General features: G+C 38.8%; 1 protein-coding gene across 10 annotated transcripts in view; it reads right to left on the bottom strand.

The window, feature by feature from the left end:
- DMD (dystrophin) overlaps nucleotides 1–20,286 on the bottom strand; it is a 1,048,023-nt gene that overhangs the window by 586,678 nt on the left and 441,059 nt on the right. For all 10 annotated transcript variants that reach the window (XM_082219922.1, XM_082219929.1, XM_082219924.1 and 7 more), the window contains 8 exons: nucleotides 18,248–18,393; nucleotides 17,872–18,084; nucleotides 17,081–17,194; nucleotides 6,210–6,365; nucleotides 4,930–5,100; nucleotides 3,131–3,313; nucleotides 2,232–2,366; nucleotides 1,149–1,298 (listed from right to left, as the gene is read on the bottom strand). In XM_082219922.1, the coding sequence (XP_082076048.1) occupies nucleotides 1,149–1,298; nucleotides 2,232–2,366; nucleotides 3,131–3,313; nucleotides 4,930–5,100; nucleotides 6,210–6,365; nucleotides 17,081–17,194; nucleotides 17,872–18,084; nucleotides 18,248–18,393 (1,268 nt within the window). The remainder of the gene's footprint in view (nucleotides 1–1,148; nucleotides 1,299–2,231; nucleotides 2,367–3,130; nucleotides 3,314–4,929; nucleotides 5,101–6,209; nucleotides 6,366–17,080; nucleotides 17,195–17,871; nucleotides 18,085–18,247; nucleotides 18,394–20,286) is intronic.

Below are 20,286 nucleotides of genomic sequence, written 5' to 3'. Positions count from 1 at the left end.
TTTTAGGATTCCTCTTTTGTTTTCTTTTTATTTCAAATAAATTTTGCTGCCTTCTAAAGTGAGGTTCACAAGGGAAAATAGTTTGTTTTTCCATTTGTTTTCATGTTAATGTTCCATTTCTTTTGTTTTCTATTTATTGAATTTATTTCCATTTATTTAATTTAAGGAACTTACAGACTTTTCAAGATATATTCATCCCAACATGGTTTACAAAGCAATGTACACCTATATATATACAGCACTATTTATACAACATAGATTGAGTCTTTAAGACCCATTTAAATTATATAAAGTCCTATGAGGCAGAGTTGGAATGCCCATAAGGCAGGGTGAAGCACCCACCTTAAGGAGGCAGAAGTGCAAGAGGCGGAGCTCCGTCCTCCCACTGCTCCTGCTGCCAGCTGAAGGCCTTCCCTCTCACAGACAAGAGGGAGGCATTCTAGCATGTAGCACTGCCACTCGTCTTACCTGTCCCCAGACAGAGAAGCGAAGCACCTGTGCATTGTGGAACGCCCCAGTGGCAGAAATGGTGGCAGGGGTGGGGGGAGGCAGGATGTGGCAATTCCCGTTTCAGCACAGGTGCCAAAATGGGACCAGCCACCCCTGCCACTGGGGATAAATCAGGTTTACATCTAAGCTACGCTCTACTTCCATTCTGCCCCATCTTCATCGTGAAACGGGGCTGCCAAATTTAAAGGAACTGACCAGTCACTTTTAATCCGGAAAGTGTCTTTCTTACCTACTCTGAGAGCTTTGGGTGTGGGTCCAGAATTGGCCTCCACAGTCACTTACAGACTCATTGTTAAAACCGTGTTTATGGAAGACAATCTTACTCGGTTACGAGTGATCGCCAAAGAAGAAGAAGACGACGACATGTATGTAGATTTCCTAGAAAAATTGATACCATGTAGTCCCTCTTATACACATATAAAAAGACACAAAACACATATACAGAGAGCTGCTTCTGTTAATCGGTCCCTTCCAAAGCTGTCACAACTTTTGCTGGTTTCTTCTTGCGTCAACACTGTTGTCCGCATCTTTACAACACAGTATTTTATAAGACAGGTAACTTTACCTTTCAGCTCTCCTGTTAAACACAGTGTTTAAGAGAAAAGTATGGGGGAAGGAAATTATTTCTTAAAATGTACCTCTTGTTGTAGCTCTTCCCACCGAGTATTGAACTTCTCCAGTTTTTCATTGATCAGTTCATCCAGAACTCCACCATCAGTTAAGGTCTGTGCCAACTCACGAATCTGATTGCGGTTATCTTCTGGGTGTTGCATTAATGTTCCCAGAGACTGAAACATCCATAAACTGTATTACTTGTTTTTGCCATTCCCCTTACACCAAACAAAGGAGCCTTCAAAGCTCTTGTTAAAATAAAAGAAGCAATAAACCTTACATTTCCATTAAAATAGAAGAATATTCATGAGAAAAATAAAGCTCATCACTGCAACATTTTCTGGCACAAATTATCTGAAATGTGACTAGGCAAACATTAACAAAGGCTTAGATACCACATCAACATAAAAAACAGTGTGGCTATAATGTATGCTACCTTGCTGAATTGACCATCAGCACAACCAACCAATTCAGGTAACTAGAAACTATTGAATTTGTGATGCTACTTCATTTTTTAAAACAAGAATTGTCAATGTTTTTTAATAACTGGAGTGATTCTGGGACCTTTGAAAAAGACTTTTTAAGGCTTTTATTAAAACCTTGGGTCTGTCAGACATCTCTCCAGCAAAACGAGGGAAATATGATAAATGTAAGGATCTAATTGTAGAGTACAAAAACCTGCAATCCTACCCAAGATTGCTTGGAAGTAATTGCCACTGGATTTGCTTATATAGAGATGTGGATGTCTGTATAAGTTATTTGGGAGGGCATGTGAAGCTGGCTTCACAGGCACCAGACAAAGCATAAGTTTATAAAGCATTTGAATTAAACATCTTTGTTTTTGTTGAGAAGACTACATTATTCTTTTTGACAGCTCCAATTCCACTCTAAGAACGCTGTGGCCTATCTGAACCCTGTGTGCTCATATCTTCCTTTAGTACATAGCAATGATAATAATAATTGAAAATCTAATGGAACACAATTCATGGAAAATATACATATGGGTGCATAGATCACAGCACACATTGAAGAATATTACGCTTTGATTTAACATAGAAGCTTTTTATTGGAAAGGTCTGCGTGTTCCTAACCAGAACGTCAGTACTTACATCTAGTGCTTCTGAGATCTCTTCTGTGCCTTCTTGAATATTTTCTGTTGCCCTGAGTTTTGATTCTACCTCATTCAACCATTTGTTTTCAACATCCAAGTATAACAATAATTCACGCCAACATGCCCATACCTCCTGATGAATGAGTTTATAAAAAGAAATGAATTTTAATACGGAAACGCTTGAATTTTTTTAAAACATTTTTTTTGCAAATAAAACGACCTATAACTTATGCTGTTTTACCAGGACATGTGTTATTGGGTTACCTATATAAATGCCACAAAAAAGTAAATAAAATCAGGTCATTTCAAAATTCTACAGTGGTACCTCTGGATGCGAACGGGAGCCGTACTGGAGCCCCATTCGCATCCAGAAGCGAACGCAACCCGTGTCTGCGCGGGTCATGATTCGCCGCTTCTGCGCAAGCATGTGACGTCATTTTGACCGCCTGTGCATGCGCGAGCGGCGACTCCATTACTTCTGGGTCGCTGCAGCACGCAACCCGAAAATACTTACCCCGAAACTACTTCAACCCAAGGTATGACTGTATATTAAAGCAGTAAGAAAGAACAAAATAATGGTTTTTTTTAAACTGTACCATGAAGTTACGGGAATATATTTAATAATCCTAGGAAAGTGGCATAATTTTTAGGATATATTTTAATCCACTTAGTAATAAACAAAAAAAATAATTCAATTCTGATTAAGATAAACATGGAAACCATGCTGACTGAGGTTGATGGGAATAGTAGTCTAAAACAGCTGGAGGGCACCAGCTTGCAGTAGGCTATATTAAAGACTTATGAGGGTAAACATTGATTCACGACATCTGTCCATTAGCTGGTATCTTTTCTGTTACACTTTGGAATGCTCTAATGTTACCAGGAGAAGGAACTGACCTCCAACGTTTTGCACTTTCCATTTAGCCTACTGCAGAGTCGCTGGTAGTTCCTAGTAAGAACATCAAGTTCCTTTTTTAAGGCCTCATGAGCTGCAGGTGGAGCCCTTGCTATAAAATTGTTCACCGACTCTGTGAGAAGCCTCACTTTCACATCTTTCTGTGTTGCCTCTTCTTTTGCTCTCTGAAAATACACAAATGTATAATAATCCATTATGATACCTGAAAATAAAGCAGTGAATACTGGGGTAAAAACACTGCATTGTTTGAAAAGAACATAATATAATTTGCCTGATTTTCCATGCCACAAAGCAGTAGTTAAAAAGATGAGCGATCAGCTCAGTAGCCCCTCCGCTCAAATTTCACTGCTCCATATTCATGTTGTAGAGCAGACATAGGCAAACTCGGCCCTCCGGATGTTTTGGGACTACAACTCCCATCATCTCTGACCACTGGTCCTGTTAGCTAGGGGTGATGGGAGCTGTAGTCCCAAAACAGCTGGAGTGCCGAGTTTGCCTATTGTAGAGGCTCATATTTTCAAGGCAAGCATTAAGACCCCCTCCACTTCCTCTTCCCCCCCACCTATTCAAGATCTGGCATGCTCCTTTCCTCACTGTCCTCATTATTTGGTAATGGCTACTGCTCTGGGGTTAATCAGCCCAAGGCCTGGTTGAAAATAAATGTTTCTGCCTGATGCCTAAAGGTGTATAATGAAGCTGCCAGCCAAGCCTTCCTGGGGAGAGCATCCTACAAACATGGAGCCACTGCAGAAATGGCACGTTCTTGCATTCTCAGGTGTACTTGATATGGGGTGTATACTTTTGAGTTTTCATTTTGCTTTGCTGTCTTAAGTAATATAATCACATACCATGCACACTCTGTGTGCATCTTTCTGTGGCCTTACCTCAGCTACATAGCAGGCTTTCCTTGAAATGGGTGCCTGAATCTTTACAAGGCAACTTGTAGTGCTGCTGCAGTGACCCTGAGTAAAACTTGTAGGAAATATTGCAAAATACAGTGCTATTCCTCTTATTACAGCTATTGCTGTTCTTGCTTCTGGTTTAAAGAGCTGGACAAGGAAACAAGTCCCCACATTGCCAATATCTAAAATGGCACTAAATGAGGGTACCAAACAGCTCTGGCTATACTATTGCCAATATGCACTAATATCCATATCAGATAAAACTGAGAAAACCCACAATATAGTCAAGGAATGAAATGAATCTATATTCAATGGGAACATTTTCCTAAGTAACATCTCTAATTTATAGGGATAAGTTAGCATAACAGGGACTTGTCACTTGTTCTATATGTTGTGGGAAAGCAAAATGAAAGCACAAATTGTTGCTGAATGCAGCCTTCTTATTCCCATTTATGAGTGCCTACAATTTCTGAATTCCATCTGGGAGAAGTTACATTCAGAGGAATAATAGCCCAAGAATTATATACCATCTGATGCAATTATCATAGAAAAGAGAATGGAAGCATATGAGAACAGGTGCAGAATTTGATGTGGGTACCCACAAACAATAAGGACATATACAAATACAACACTAAATCCAATTAAGCATGGGGGAAGGGAACTTATAGAAATGCAATTCTTTGATGAGTCAAAAAACTTATAACAGATGCTAAATTGAAGTGAAATTACTTTAAACCACCTATTGCTTCGAATTTAATAGTTCTCAAGTGAAGCTCAAATAGCCAGCTCTTTCAAATGAATAAACAGATTGTGTGTAACAATAACTTCAAGAAGAAGATCAGATACAAATTAAACAAAATCACTTTGTATTTTGTTACCTTCAGTTCCTCAACAGCTTTCTGTAATTCATCTGGTGTTTTATATTCAAAATCTCTCTCAAGGTACTCTTCTTCTGCTTGTGTAATCCACTCATGCATCTCTGATAAATCCTTTCGAAGACTCACAGTCTTATCCAAACCACTTTTCAGAGCTGCCTTCTTAGCATAGGCCTTAAAGAAAACAACATGATTTCCTCTTGTAAACACTAGTTCAGACATTAATTGAATATTAAAGTAAATGCCTAGCATAACAAGATTCAATTTTAAGGAAGACAGATTTTAAAGAAGGGTTGAATCTAGACTTTCCCACTTGTGAATGAAGGGGCACCTTTTGTTCACTGGGGGAATGTGGATCCAGAGAAGACTACTGCTGGAGAAAAGAGGGAGAGAGAGGTAATTTTCATTAATTTTTCCTCCAGTTTCCACACCACCTCTCATTTTGTTTTTGAGGTTCCCCCGACCTCCAGTGCAGATTTGATTAATATCCCCTCTCCTCCTAACACTGGAAGCATCAAGTTAATGGGGTTTCTGCTCTTGGAGTCAAAATCTTGTTTCCCAAATGGCGCCAATAGATGCCAAGAAGTTACCAAGTAGGCAAAGTGTTACTGTAAAAAAAACGTGAAGCATGCATCATCTTATATGGTAAGTAATCCGAAATGAAGTTCACTCTTTCTTCTTTCTACTGAAATTTTCTCTTTCTAATTTAGTAATATAAGGTCTTACAGCCTTCTGTCTTGAAAAATGACACGGTGAAAATTTCATTACGTTTGCCTTTTTTCAGTACAATTGCTTTTCTGCTCTCTGTGTCTAACTTGTGGCATTTGAAGTTTGTAACAGACAGAAGCTTGTTACTGACAGATGTTATAATGTGCCGTTCCAAGCGGTTTAACTCAGAATCATAATGCTGCTTTATCGCTCCTTATTTTTTTGATACGAATGCTACAAAATACTTTGAGTAAAGCAAAAGCCATTGAAGATAAAACTATTTATTAGGTGTCATACCTTGCTGGATTTTATTTATTTGCTCCAGCTTATGTCAAGCTCTCTATTTGCAATTATAATACATTATATTATTGTCAGACTTTAGCACTCAAATCTATCTTTCCTGCGTGCATTTTGACATGGTAGATAAATTTACTAAGATAGAAGGTTAATTAGTGTGAACCACAAATGTCTGGCTCCACCTCTCACATTCAGTAGTTATGCACACAGAGCAGGGGAAATTATGTCAAAGAGAAATCTGGAATTAAATTAAAAGAAGATAGCAAGAGATGGAGTACCTGTTGGCAAATGTGATCCCACTGAGCATTCAGTTCTTTTAGTTCAGTTTGTATTTTCAAAGAAAACTCTGGCTCTGCTTCATTCTTCATTTTCTTCCCAATCTCATTAACACTATTCAAACTGGGTTGGATTGTCTGGATATCATTTACTAGAGCCTAAAGGATAAAAAAGATACACATTTCATTACAACCCTCCAGAATATATAGGCATTCAATTAAATAAATTTAAACTGAATTTAATTCTTCTTGGTAATATTCTAAACAATATTGTGACCTGTTGATCCACACATGCAGCAAGCATGTTAACCATAGTTTCCTAGGGAATTATGGTACTAGCCAAGAAATCTTGCTGTGACACAACAGGCCTTTTAAAAAATATGACAGCTGCAGTCCTAATCTGGGCGGTAGGTAAGGGTATGAGGAAAATCTCCTTTCATCCACCCACATCTGTAAGGACTCTAGAAATGTATAGGATGCAACTAATGAAGAGCAGAAGGTGAAGAACAGCAACTAGGGGCCTCGACAGTTTTCTTTGTTACAGAAGAAATCCCCCAGGGACTAGACTACGCAATCAGCACGTGAGGTGACAGGTGACAAATCTGGGGACATCAAAGAGGTACCAGACAGACATGCCCGACTGTGGTCAGTGTGAAGGAGTCCAGAACTCGAGCAAGTATATGACAAAAGGAATACAAATATACATTGTGTATGCTCACATTTAGTTAATAAATGCTGTAGCAGGACACTAGCGTAGCTAGGAGGGGCAGGGTGCGACCACTTACTGCAAGGACAGCACTTACAGTGGTGCCTGCTGTGTGCCTGAGCCACACATCTCTCCTGGGAGTGATGCAGTGGTTCAGACATTTGCAGGCACTGTGCCGCCCAAAAAGGTGGCATGGGGCTCGTGTCCGCCTGCCACCTCAGCCACCCTGTAGCTGAGGAGGAGATGGCAGGTGAACTCCTGCAGGCACTGTGCTTTTCAAAAAGATGGTGTAGGGCCCTCGCCCACCTGCCGCCTTCCCCTCAACTGGAGGGTGGCTGAGGGGGAGACGGCGGGTGGACACGAGCCCCACGCTGCCTTTTCGGATGGCATGGTGCCTGCAACTGAGGGGGAGCAGTGGGAGGAGAAGACTTCATGCAGGCTCTGGCTCCACACAGAGTGTCCTGTCCCAGCATGCCTTGCCCCCTGGGCACCTGTACAGCTAGCTATGCCGCTGTAGCAGGGATCAATGACACAAAATATAAATTAACTTGCTAACAGAATAATCTCCCTTGCAGGGAAATCCAGAATACTTGCAGAAACTGCCTTTTGACAGAAAAACAAAGGTATTTTATCTATCAAACTCAGCATGGCACACAGTTTTATGAATGTAAAACTGAGAAACTGAACTTGAACAATTTACTTCTTGTATATCTTATTTGCCTATAAAAACAGTATTTACTTTGGCAAAAAGAGGCGAGATTATTTAGGATGATTTGAACAGATAAACAGAAGTTTTTTAAAAAAGTTGAAATACTTTGATTGCTTTCTCTTATTGTAATGGTGAAATGCTGAAGGCCTGGCAGAGCAAAATGTAACTTATTAAGGATTTCAAAGAGGGCTTGGTAAACATTTCACTCTGCAGTTGACTTTTCTCAATTAAGATCCCTGACAAACTGAAGGTTGCTGATAAGTTATTTGGTAGCTAAATAACAGCACACATATAAAACTTGACATTTCTAAGGATGTGGGCAGGATTTTTTATTTTATTTTTAAGTGAATTATTTGTCTGTGAAAGGGGGAAAAGCCAAGTCAACTCATCTGTATTACAGTTACTATGAATGGTGTTTTTTCCCCTAAGTGGTCTAAATACTGGTGTTAGCTTTGGAAATCCTGAGCTAACCTCCCTTCCCCGACAAAGAAAAATTCCCCCTACTTTGCACTGATTAAAAATTAGGGGGAAATTATCTGGATAAGGAATTTCAATATGATGATGCCACTAGCATTATATTTCAGGAGGGCAAGAGGGCAGATTTTTGTTTTGTATTTATTTGCATTTATTGACAAGCCAAATCATGGCTAAGAGTGAAGATAGGAGCATGTGGATACTCACAACAAAAAAAGCTTTAATTACAGCAGGACACAGGAATTAAAAGGCTATTCCAAAAGTTTAATGGATGGTTGAGTTTTGAATCATCTTAGCAATGAAAGGTGAAAATTTGGTAGCAGAAAGTTGGAACAAGATGAAGGAACCAAGATGAGACTGTTAAATATAATTGTTTAATTGACACTGAAATTGAATATGCTCTGTATGTGTTTGAATGTGAACTACTGAGGGTTTAACATGGAAAATTCCACTCAGGAATATATTGAAGCTAGGAAGAGCTCTCTAAGCGTAAATGGGTTGATAGTTAACTTAGAATGTTCTCTGCTAGCTCTCACTTGGTGCTTATGTGAGGTAAAGGTAAAGGTAAAGGTACCCCTGCCCGAACGGGCCAGTCTTGCCAGACTCTGGGGTTTGTGCGCCCATCTCACATCTATTGGCCGGGGGCCAGCGCTGTCCGGAGACACTTCCGGGTCACGTGGCCAGCGTGACAACGCTGCTCTGGCGAGCCAGAGCCGCACACGGAACGCCGTTTACCTTCCCGCTGGTAAGCGGTACCTATTTATCTACTTGCCCCCGGGGGTGCTTTCGAACTGCTAGGTTGGCAGGCGCTGGGACCGAGCAGCGGGAGCGCACCCCGCCACGGGGATTCGAACCGCCGACCTTTCGATCGGCAAGCCCTAGGCGATGTGAGGTATTCCACTGCAAATCGCCATAGCTTTGAGCCTTTCTTTGGAAGCCACAGAGAACAAAGGAAGTGCTAATGATCTCTCTCCTGAAGAGAAAAACAGCTCCAAGCTAATGGAGTCTGTGTGGAGAGTCACAGACCTGATTTTAGGTCTGTTTGGAATTATTTCAATTATGTAAGATGATGAAACCTGTGCTGGACATGTGCCTGATATTATACAACTGTTTGAATGTCATTAATTGGTTTATGTTCTGTTTTGAACCAAGTTCTGTATGTAAAGCTTCTGAATAATATTTATGGGTCTGGGAAATTTTTATTCCAAGAAGAGTCAGTTTGTAGGCATCCTATTGCTTCAAGCTGTGTAATATTAATATTGCAATAGAGACAACAGAACACAAGGAAGGAGAACACTGCAATAAAGTGAGAAAGAAAACCAGTGTGACAACCATAGAGAAAAAGCTACATTCTTGATTGTTGTAATGGATGAGGGACTTCACAGACAAGCAAGACAGAGGAATCAAAGCTAATACAAGGGCACTGAGAAAGTGGTGTCTGGCTGCCTCAGAGGGTGTGGAGTCCTCATTTGTACCAAAGGCCACCACGTAATCCTGATCTCCCTTTTCTTCAGAAGTATCACAGAGACTGAGGTCTGAGAGCTATTAATTGGCTTAAACAACATTATACTGAGCTTCAGAGATAAGATTATGCAGGTATAATTTAAAATACTTTAATGAAAGTTAGGAGTGCTGTGTAAAAAGTGAAAGCTTTGACAAGCTTTTAACCTTAGGGGTTAATGGTTCATAGAATGTACACAATACGCGAGAACAGTTTTCAGAGATGATAAACTCTGTGAGAGAAATAGATATAGATTATTATAGGTTGCAAGATTCATGGTAATTGCAAACACTTCTGGGATAGTTGGAATACTTTGTAAATCCTGCGACAGAAACATCAATACTTAGTGATGTCTTAAGCCTCTACTGGGGCTCTCACAGAACTTGTAAGCTTTGTGAGAAAAACACAATTCACAGAGCTTGTTCATCTGAGGCAGTGGAGCATGTAAAATTATGAGCGAAAAAATGATTTGTAAAATACATCTTTGGAATAGATTAAGTACAACACAGGCAATATAAATAGAATTTTTACAGAATATTCAAACTAGACTAGTTCAAGGAAAATTGAAACTAGTTGAGTCAGATAATTTCTGAGTTCTGTTGTGTGTCATTACATTTTCTTGCTGATTACACAATTTGTTTCTTATTGGTCTTAAGTTAGAATAAATTTGAATCAGGCAGCTTAATTAAACAAGCCAGACAGAGTCAGAGGAAAATAAAATCTAAATGTCTGTATATATAACTCATTTCAATAGAAGCATAGAGTGCCCCAGGGGAAAGGATACAATGCTCATCACACAGAATTTATGAAACTCATAAGGGCTGCACAACAGAAATCACATGGCAGTACATTATATATTTACCTCCTGCCACCACCTAGTGACCAAATAGAAAACAGCACCAACTTTAATCCCAATCAAAAACTGCCCAGTATCTGAGGGGTTTTATTTACACACCCACACCCACACACCACTTCAGACTCTTTCCTACTGGCTCACAAGTCCATACACCAACTCTTACCCAACAAAATTAATGGCCTTGGCTAACTCCCTTACTTAATTCCCTTACTTTCAATGGGTCTACTCTGGGTAAAAGTTAGTTGAATACAACCATAAGATCCAAGTTAGACTCAATAAGATCCAAGTTAGACTCAATATGAAACTTCCATAATTGTAGCTAAAGTATTAGTTAACTGACATATTCTTTCTAGAACTGATTACCGACATGCTGTCTTTCCTAGTGTACCCATTTTGAATCTACAACCTTTTCAAAAAAGTTTTGAATTTTGGTTGCCTGACTTTTATTTTCTGCCTGCCATTTCTCTCTATTGTTGCTGATCGACTGCTGTGAGAGATGTTTTCCTAATTTGCGATTCCCAGTTAAACCCATGTTACTTTACTTCCACAGGACCAGTGTGATCAGCCTAAGGCTTGGCAGAAGGAAATACTTGACAAAACAGCATCTCACTAAAATCAGGGGACCCTAGTTCAATAAAAACGACGCAAGCAGTCCGATGATCCTGCTGGGCTTCGGTACCAGCAGGAATTCTACCACATCCAGGCACATCTCAGAAAGGCATGAATTCTTCACTAACTATTATGGAAGTTTTGATGCAATCAAGCTTTCAACACATAGTTTCAACACATGTCTACAGCACAGTTTGATAGGTACTTTTATACAGCTATATACATTGCTGTATGCATCTGCTTATGTGTTGGTTTAAGAAACTTTGAAGTGTATATGTGTGTATAATAATCCATATAATATGTGATAATTTGTATTTTTAGCAGAAATGGTAAGATAAGAGCTTGCTTCTCACCAAGGAGCGATATGGGAATTAGGAAGGGAAAAAAACCATGCGGACAAGCTCCACATTGAGATTTTCAGAGAATTCTATTCATAGTGAGGACATTATTATTATTTATTGAATTTATATACCGGCCTATACCCGGGGGTCCGAGGGCAGTTCACATGCCCAGTTAGAAAAAGCGTTCCAGGTAAAGACTGGTGAATCAGTCTATTTTTTGTCTGTGTCACTTCTGCACGTACTCAACCTTCATTCTGTTCCATCTAGTTTCTGAATTAATAATTCAAATGAAAATTTGAATATGTATTTAAATAATATTTTTAAATCACTTTCATCCCAAAACTAAAAATGCATCTTAAGCGTATTATTTAAATGTATTTTTTAGCTGAGAACTGTGTTGGTACAATCAAGAAGTGTGAAAGCCAGCAAAAACTAAGTTCTGGCTCACACATTATTCCAGAAGATGCAAATCAGGCCAATTAATATTGGAATTCACAACCATCTAATTTCTCAAGTATTCTTACCCCAGGATTTTGAGAGATCATATAGCAACAGCACATCTGGGGGGTTAATTAATTAAATGACAACAGAGAAGAATCATAACTGACATGACTCTGAAGACTCTGCTACTCTACTCTGACCACAATATTCATTATTAAAAATGGCTGTCTGTTTAATTTTTTATTTAATTAACAAAACTGATATACTAGTTCACTGTTATAAAAACTCCAGGCAGTTTAAATGGATAAAATATTTTCCTTTTTAATCTGTACATTGACCATCCTTCTATCTCAGAAGGGAGATGCTATATTAGTTGTATTCTATGTAAGCTTCTTATGAATATCAACCATTCTGGTATATACATCCTATTAAAATAAATAAAATAAATGGCAGGATTTAAATAAACACTCACATTATTAGTATTAGAAAATGTTTAGAAAATAGTGAAATATTATAGTGTATTTACTTTTATTTTTAGGTTTTTAGACTTGATGTTATATTATTAATAACTTTTTCTGTTAGGAGATAGCAAAGTGGGTGAAAAGAGAAACAAACCAGAAGCGGAAGTTGGGGGAAGCCCTGGAGGGGAGGGAGGGAGGAATATATAGTAAATGTTAAGAAATTGAGATGTATGTAATGAATGAAAAAGAAAAATGAATATATTTTTTAAAAAATAGATAAGAAATAAGCACAAACAGGGGAGGCTTAAGGTTCCTGGCGGCCCTTGTCCTCTCCCTTTCCTCACACCCTTGTCCATAGCCATTTTAAAATAAAACAAATTTTTACCAATATAACAACTCACAATTGTCAAAGAAAAACAATACACGCTTTTGAATTTCATTGGTTGCCTTTTTAACATTTTTGTGAACAATCTAACATAACATAGGTATATGTTAATCTGCAATCCTATAGTCACTTACCTGCAAGTAAGACCCATTGAAATCAATAGGGTTTATTTCTCAGTAGGAATGTCATTTGCTGGGACTGTTTACTTCTACAATGGCAAGGGTAACTTCTTTTAGATTTAATCCTTTCACTTGGATTCTCAATGGATGCACACCCACTCTTTTCCCACTCCAGAATTCAGCTCACAAGTGAATTCCAAAGAAAATCTGTGGTATGCTAATGACATTCTCACATTTCCTGAGCCTATCAACCCTCAGTAGAAGCAGCCTGCACACTTGTTTGGGCAGTGATAGTGGGGGGAGGTAGTGATGTATGGAAGTGAGAGCTGGACCATAAAGAAGGCTGATCGCTGAAGAATTGATGCTTTTGAATTATGGTGCTGGAGGAGACCTAACAATTCTGAAGGAAATCAGCCCTGCCCTGAGTGCTCACTGGAAGGACAGATTGTGAAGCTGAGGCTCCAATACTTGGAGAGAAGACTCCCTGGAAAAGACCCTGATGTTGGAAAAGATTGTGGTCACAAGGAGAAGGGGATGACAGAGGACAAGATGGTTGGACAGTGTTCTCGAAGCTACCAGCATGAGTTTGACCAAACTGCGGGAGGCAGTGGAAGACAGAAGTGCCTGGCGTGCTCTGGTCCATGGAGTTGGACATGACTAAACGACAACAACAAGTGGGGTGAGGGCAAGGGAGCTGAGGAGAGGAGAAAACCTTTTAAATTTTATCTTCAATACACAATGATGAAGTCTCTTTAGTGTTGTAAATTATTAAGCTGAAAATGAGGCAAGGACACTATATAAGAGATTGTCATTAGTGGGGAACAGTGCTGAAAATGCGGAGTTTGCAAATAATATAAGGGGGAAATCTTATTTCTTAGATTTCACATATGGATAACACCCAAAAACATATAGCATGCATGTTATGGATGTAGATGTCATGGTTCATGAGATAGGTCAGGCTTCCTCAACCTTGGCCCTCCAGATGTTTTGAGACAACAATTCCCATCATCCCTGACCACTGGTCCTGCTAGCTAGAGATCATGGGAGTTGTAGGCCAAAAACATCTGGATGGCCAAGGTTGAGGATGCCTGAGATAGGTGCTGCATTATTATGGCCAGTGGTCACTGAGGAAAATGGCTTATACAGACTTAACAACCCATACATGTCATCTACCCTTTTTTGTTTTATTGCAAACTACATTTTCTACATCATTCAAGTGGAAATGGCCATTAGTAATGTCTTTCTTACAGAAGCCTATTACAGGACCAGGATTATAAGCAGGTGACGTGAAAACCAGCACCAGTTCTGCAACAGTTGTCTTGTCTGTATAAACAGTCTTTTTTCTATAGGAAAAATGATTTGGTGTCCATGGCAACATGTCTTCTACAACCTTTTATCATGTGAATGAAGGTATGGTAGCAACATACTGGCATAATAAAAAGGATTGCCAAGGAATCAAATTTATTTGATTTTCATCTCTCTGACTTATTTCATGTAGATATGTTTCATTTGTCAAGCTGTTTTTCCATTTGTTGCTCATATTTGAGTATTATGTATTTTTGGCTCATTTTCTTTGTTTTTACACAACTAAGGCACTTTTTCAGTGAAGGCTACTCATTATCAACCATCAACATGGCCAACAATTGTACTGCGCAGGCTGTCAAACCAACAGTATAAATAGAACAAACAGTATTATTTCAATCCCCTTAATATGGTACCAATGATATCTCCATTTTAAAGTCTGTATAATTAGAAGAAACTGTGCTGACAGATGAATGGGAAGTACTGATTCATACGACGTATGTTACCTCAGTAAAGACATCGTGATCAATTACTGACCATATCAAATAGCAGGCTGAATGAGGATTTTTTTTTTTGAGGGGGGGAGGTGTAATAGAAAGACATCTCCTCAGCCTCTATGAACAGTTTTATCCATAAGCAAAATCTAAAAAAATAAAAACCCTTACAGGTTTTGTACTCCCTGTTCTGCATCTTTTCAGTGAAGTACCCAGAAGTTATTACAGTACATTGTTTATAGTTTCTAATTAATGTGATACCTCTTGAGCCCAGCCAAACTGGAGAAAAGTTGTGAAACAACTGTTTTGAGGTTTTTGTTTTTTTTAACATAATTAGGTTTGGGGATTTATTTTGGTAAATACTATTATAACTCTCTCTTTTTAAAAAAGTTTTTATTTCATTACTGATGGCAAGGGCAGCTAATAATTTTAGTGGGGTGATAAACCATTTAAAAAAAGGCTACCTCTCATTTCATGACTATCCAATTTTTAGGCCCTCTGTCCACAGACTAAACATGGAATTTAAAATCTCAATTAACTCTACATTATTCTTACATTTAAGAAACAACAGGTTATTGTAATGGACTCTTGTACATAAGAACAGCTTGCTGTGTGGAGCCATCCACCACAGGAATTCAAAGCAATCTTTGTTAAATGTACCAACATGCAAGCAAGACAGCAATTGGATAATTACAACAACTTCACCATTCTTGTGAGATTGTCAGTTACACTGGGTTCCTTTACATGTCTTTTGATTGACATTTGTCATAAAATATTCTGCTCTGTATGCTAACATGAAGTTTCACGAGACAAATAACTCCTACATAAATTTTTTACTTGTTCTTCTTACAAAGTTATTGGCACTTTTAACATTTGAAGGAGAATAATGACAGAATTACTAAACGTTTCATACTATTTCCCCTTAGCAAAAGGATAGCTAGAAAATTTAACAGTTGGTATACACATTTTGCTATTTCTCATTAGATAGTTATTCCATTATCAATATTATGTACAAAATGAAAACAGCTCCAAAGAAAAATCCACATGCTAGAGGTCATCATAATAGTAAAACAAATGTTTTATGAGGGTATATTTCTGGTATTTTCATGCTTTGTTGTTTTAATGAAAATCACAGCAGCCCAGGAAGCCAGTCGATTAAAAAAACACTTTAACTTTCAATTGTTTTATAGATGTCACTTAACTTTAATCCTGCCTGAACTAGAGTCATTATATAAAACAACATAATGCAACAGAAGGACAGTTAGAATAAATATTTGGGAAATAGCTCATCTAATTTAAAAAAGGAAGCAGACCTTGATCTCATACAATGCTAATTCAAATTATGGCTTACTGTGAACAAGTATGTTGGTTCACAGAGAGAAAACTTCCCCTCTTGACGCTCTTATGCTACGCAATGGTTTGCCTTGAGTGTTATGTGCAAACTCAGGCTTGTGGTTTCATAGAATCATAGAATCGTAGACTTGGAAGGGACCCAAGGATCATCTAGTCCAACCCCCTGCAATGCAGGAATCTCAGCTAAAGCATGACCCAAGCAAGTCACAAGCATTAAGCCAAGAGTCTTGGCTACAGCTCGTGGTTTGTTTGACGTGAGATAAAGCATGAATCAGGTGCAGATGCAACACTGTGCCAAATATTGATACTTTTTAGTTTAGGAAAAAATGGAACATGGTAAGGCATGAAAAAAGCAGAGAGTGATTTTTTATTTCCTTCTCTCTCACAATGCTAGCGTTTGGGATGAAACTATGAAGCTGAATGTTGGAAGATTCAGTACAGACAAGATGAAATAGTTCTTCACACAGCACACAGTTAAACTAGGTTATACGGTACAAGGTGTAGTGATGACCAGCAATTTAGATGGCTTTAAAAGGCTTTAGACCAGGGGTCAGCAACCTTTTCCAGCCGTGGGCCAGTCCACCATCCCTCAGAGCATGAAGTGGGCCGGACAATAATTTTTTGGAGGAAATGAACGATTTCCTATGCCCCATAAATAACCCAGAGATGCATTTTAAATAAAAGGACACATTCTACTCATGTAAAAGCACGCTGATTCCTGGACTGTCTGTGGGCCGGATTTAGAAGGCGATTGGGCCTTAGGTTGCCTACCCCTGCTTTAGACAAATTCAAGGAGGATAAGGAGATCACTATCTACAATGGCTGTGCACTACCTTCAGTATCAAAAGTATCATGTCTCTGGACATCAGTTTTTGGAAAACACAAGTGGAGGGAGTTCTGTTGTACCTATGTCTTGCCTATGGGATCTCCATAGGCAGCTGGTTGGCCATTGTGAGAACACGATGCTGCAGGCGTTTAGGAGTATGTTCTGACACCCACACAAACTGTCTCCTAAAGCAGAATGACGGTAATTGCATTTGTAGGAAGGCTATACATACAGATGATACTTTGCATTTGCTATGATCTACTTCATACATCAAATGTACACAAAGTCACGACTTACTGTACACTGTTCTAGCTGTTTCTCAAGTGCTTCTGAATCACCAAGTGCAGGCCACTCTTCTTTTAGAAAAACATCCACTTCAGCCATCCATTTCTTCAGGGTTTTAGAGTCATTCTGTTTTTGAACAAACAATGCATTGTATTATATGAAGCATTTGCTAGTGATAAAATACAACTGGACATGTCTTCATGACTAAACATCAAGAGTATCTTTGAGATTGTTAATGTATCTGAATCTCTTTAAAAATGTAAACAAATATTTCATTTGTTTTTCCTATTTGGTCTATTTACTACCCTTATTGATCACCATACCAGGAAATAGCAGTTCTCCCAGATTTTGTTTTCTAAATCATTTAAAATATATAGCAAAATAATTGTATATATTGAGAGTACCCATCACTAGTATTTGTACAGATATGCATAGATTCTTTATAGTCTGTATGTGTTAGATCAGAGGCAGGCATTGTGTGGGGGGGGGGGGAGAGATGTTCTTTCCTGTTCATTTTCTTCTGATTTTGCATTGCTTTTTAAAAGTGTTTTCCTCCCACCACCACCATACACACTTTCTGTGTAATTTCAGAACAACTGGATGTCATACTTTTTATGTCAATGAGTCTCCTCTGAGTATCACTAATATTCAATACAACCCTGCCTATCTTCCAAGTCCCATTTCTTGGATTAGGCCCCACAGGGGAAGATTGCTTTTACTCCATATATGACACTAGGTGAAATTTCACACAGCTGACATCATATGAATAATAAATAAAGGAAGTAAAGAAAATTCCAGCTAACCTGGAACTGTTGTAGCTTAGTGATCAGTTCCTCAAGTTTTTGGCAGTTCTCTGTCAACTGAGTTGATAGCTTCTTCCAACGGCCATGGATCCCTTCAATTTCTGATTGATATTTCTGACTGACCTCTGCAGGAGCTTTTTTAGACATTTCTTCTACAGTTGTGCTTAAATAGTTGAGTCCATTCTGTTGCTCTTGCAGGGAACTTTGCAAAGCCTTTAATAAACATAATAATAGTGCATTGGCTTATATTCAGTCTAAGAATAAACCATAATGTCTAACATTATGAAATCTGTCAGTATGCTTATGGTTATTTTTAAATATATAAACACCAAGTGTTTGTCAATTAAAACAAACTCACCATGTTCTCTGTGCTTACCTTTAGCTCCCTAAGCCTTTGTTCCATGATTTCTAATTCAGTGACTGTAACCTGAGGTATGGAGAGTTTGGCTTCAGACTGATGAATCCACAAGAGAATAGTGTTCATAGTTTCCTTATACTGCATGGGTGGCAAACTATCGAAAGCTGCATTGGAAGGGGAGAAATGGACATTGCTTTATTCCATGTAATTCAATTTTGTGCAACTATAACCATTACAGAACAAAAACAAATCAATGCACCTCTTTTCAGATCACAACACAACAATAGCAGACAAGTTGCAACTGTAGCCCTCCCAAAAAAGAAGCAAAGCAAGGTTCTACCAGGATTCACCCTCATCTTGCCAATCTCCCTCAGCTATAGTGGTTCTCAGAGTAGCCTAGGCCAAAATCTGGTCAAATACTGCACCTTCCAGCTCCCAGTGTTCTGCACTGTTTGTTTGGGCTCAACTGAGGATGCTGGTTCTTACTGGAGTATGCATCAGCTGATGGGGGGGGGAATACTATAAACAAGGCAAAATTGGAGTGATTCAAGGGTCTTTCTTTACCTTCTGAGTCAAATTGTGTGGTCAATGACCTAATCCCTGCCAAATCAGATCAGGTCAGCCACAATGCCTTGTGTTGCTCTGTTACTCTGCTGTTTTTGTGATTTTCTACTTTTTCCTACATCTCTCTGTTTCTTTAAGTCCAGGAGCTTTTAAAGAAATGATTCTCCCTGCAGAGCACCGAAGAGCTCTGGATTGTTGTTGCTGTTCTTGTTTGTTGTTGTTGAAGTACAGCCGTAGAAGGTTTTTTAAAAATAAAAAACCCCTAAATTGTTCTGCTTTAACAACAACAAATCAGATCTCCTCTAAACTCCACATGACGTTTTCAATACAAACTTACATTGTAAGGCCTGTTGGAGGAAACAAACAACACCAGGAAGAAAAGGTCAGTGTAAACTACAAAGTATACAAGCACTCATTCACTTCTTAACTATTTTAAGATAAGAAAGAGCAAGAGACAAAACCCTGCTACCTCCCCCCTCCCAATAAGGGATTGTGAATTAAAATGGATTTCTTTTACTTCCTCACATAAAAGCACCTGGACCTATTTGTCTGCACATTGACAGGCTTAATTCACTCCAGAGGGGCTCCTGTGCCTATAAGTTTTATCCACTTTGGCCCCAAGGGAAAAACTTATAGCCATTTTTATATTGCCATTTATAGCAAATGGGAAAACATGGAGCTTTGTTTTATACAGAACAGCTTGGATCCTGAATTGTAGTTCTAAGTGAAGAGAGCATGGAGCATCTCAGAAACAGTTTGGATTTTTTTTTTAAAAAAATGCACAAATGCAGATTCAAGGTGCATCTTGGGGGACATGCACACCCTTAGTTCTTACTTTGCAGCACTAAAAAGTGTTTGGTCTGTGTACTTTAAGTACCACTTTCTTTCATATGTTCTCTCCCCTGAAGTGTTTCACTCAATGATTCTTGCTCTGTTTCCCATCCTACTGCCAGCTGAAGTGCAGCATATAGCTATGAGCAGCAGGGTCTTTTGATTTGTGGCTAACACATTTAGGAATGCAATTACCAGAGTGCCCATCTGGCCTGAGCACTGGGTGGTTAACATCTTGTTTTGGAGTTGGCTGAATATTGGGGTGGTATCCAACCAACTTGTTTCATCAGTGCAAGGATTTCCACTTGCACAATGGAAGATTCCCTTCCTTCCCCTCTCCTCACGCACCCACTTGCACCTGCTGCAAATCTGCTCTGGAGGGTTGCAGGAAAACCCAGAGCAGATTTAGGGTGCACAAGGAAGGGGTGGAGTTCCATGGCACAAGTAGAAATCCTTGTGCAAATGGAACAAGTTAGCTGGGTACCTCATTAGTTTATGGTCTCTTGCTGCAGGTAATCAACATTTTCTTTTTCCTGCTGTTTTATTCTATTAAGGTTTTGGTATTCTGTTTGAATTGTTTTATGATCAGCTGGTATGCCATTTATTGCACATTTTAGGATTTCAACATCGTTCGTTATTGTGTTATTAGCTACTATTCTTTT

Source organism: Podarcis vaucheri (genome assembly GCF_965113315.1).
Source record: "Podarcis vaucheri genome assembly, chromosome: 4".
NCBI lineage: Eukaryota > Metazoa > Chordata > Lepidosauria > Squamata > Lacertidae > Podarcis > Podarcis vaucheri.
Note: the sequence above shows the minus strand (reverse complement) of the source record. Positions and strands in the feature narration are given on the sequence as shown.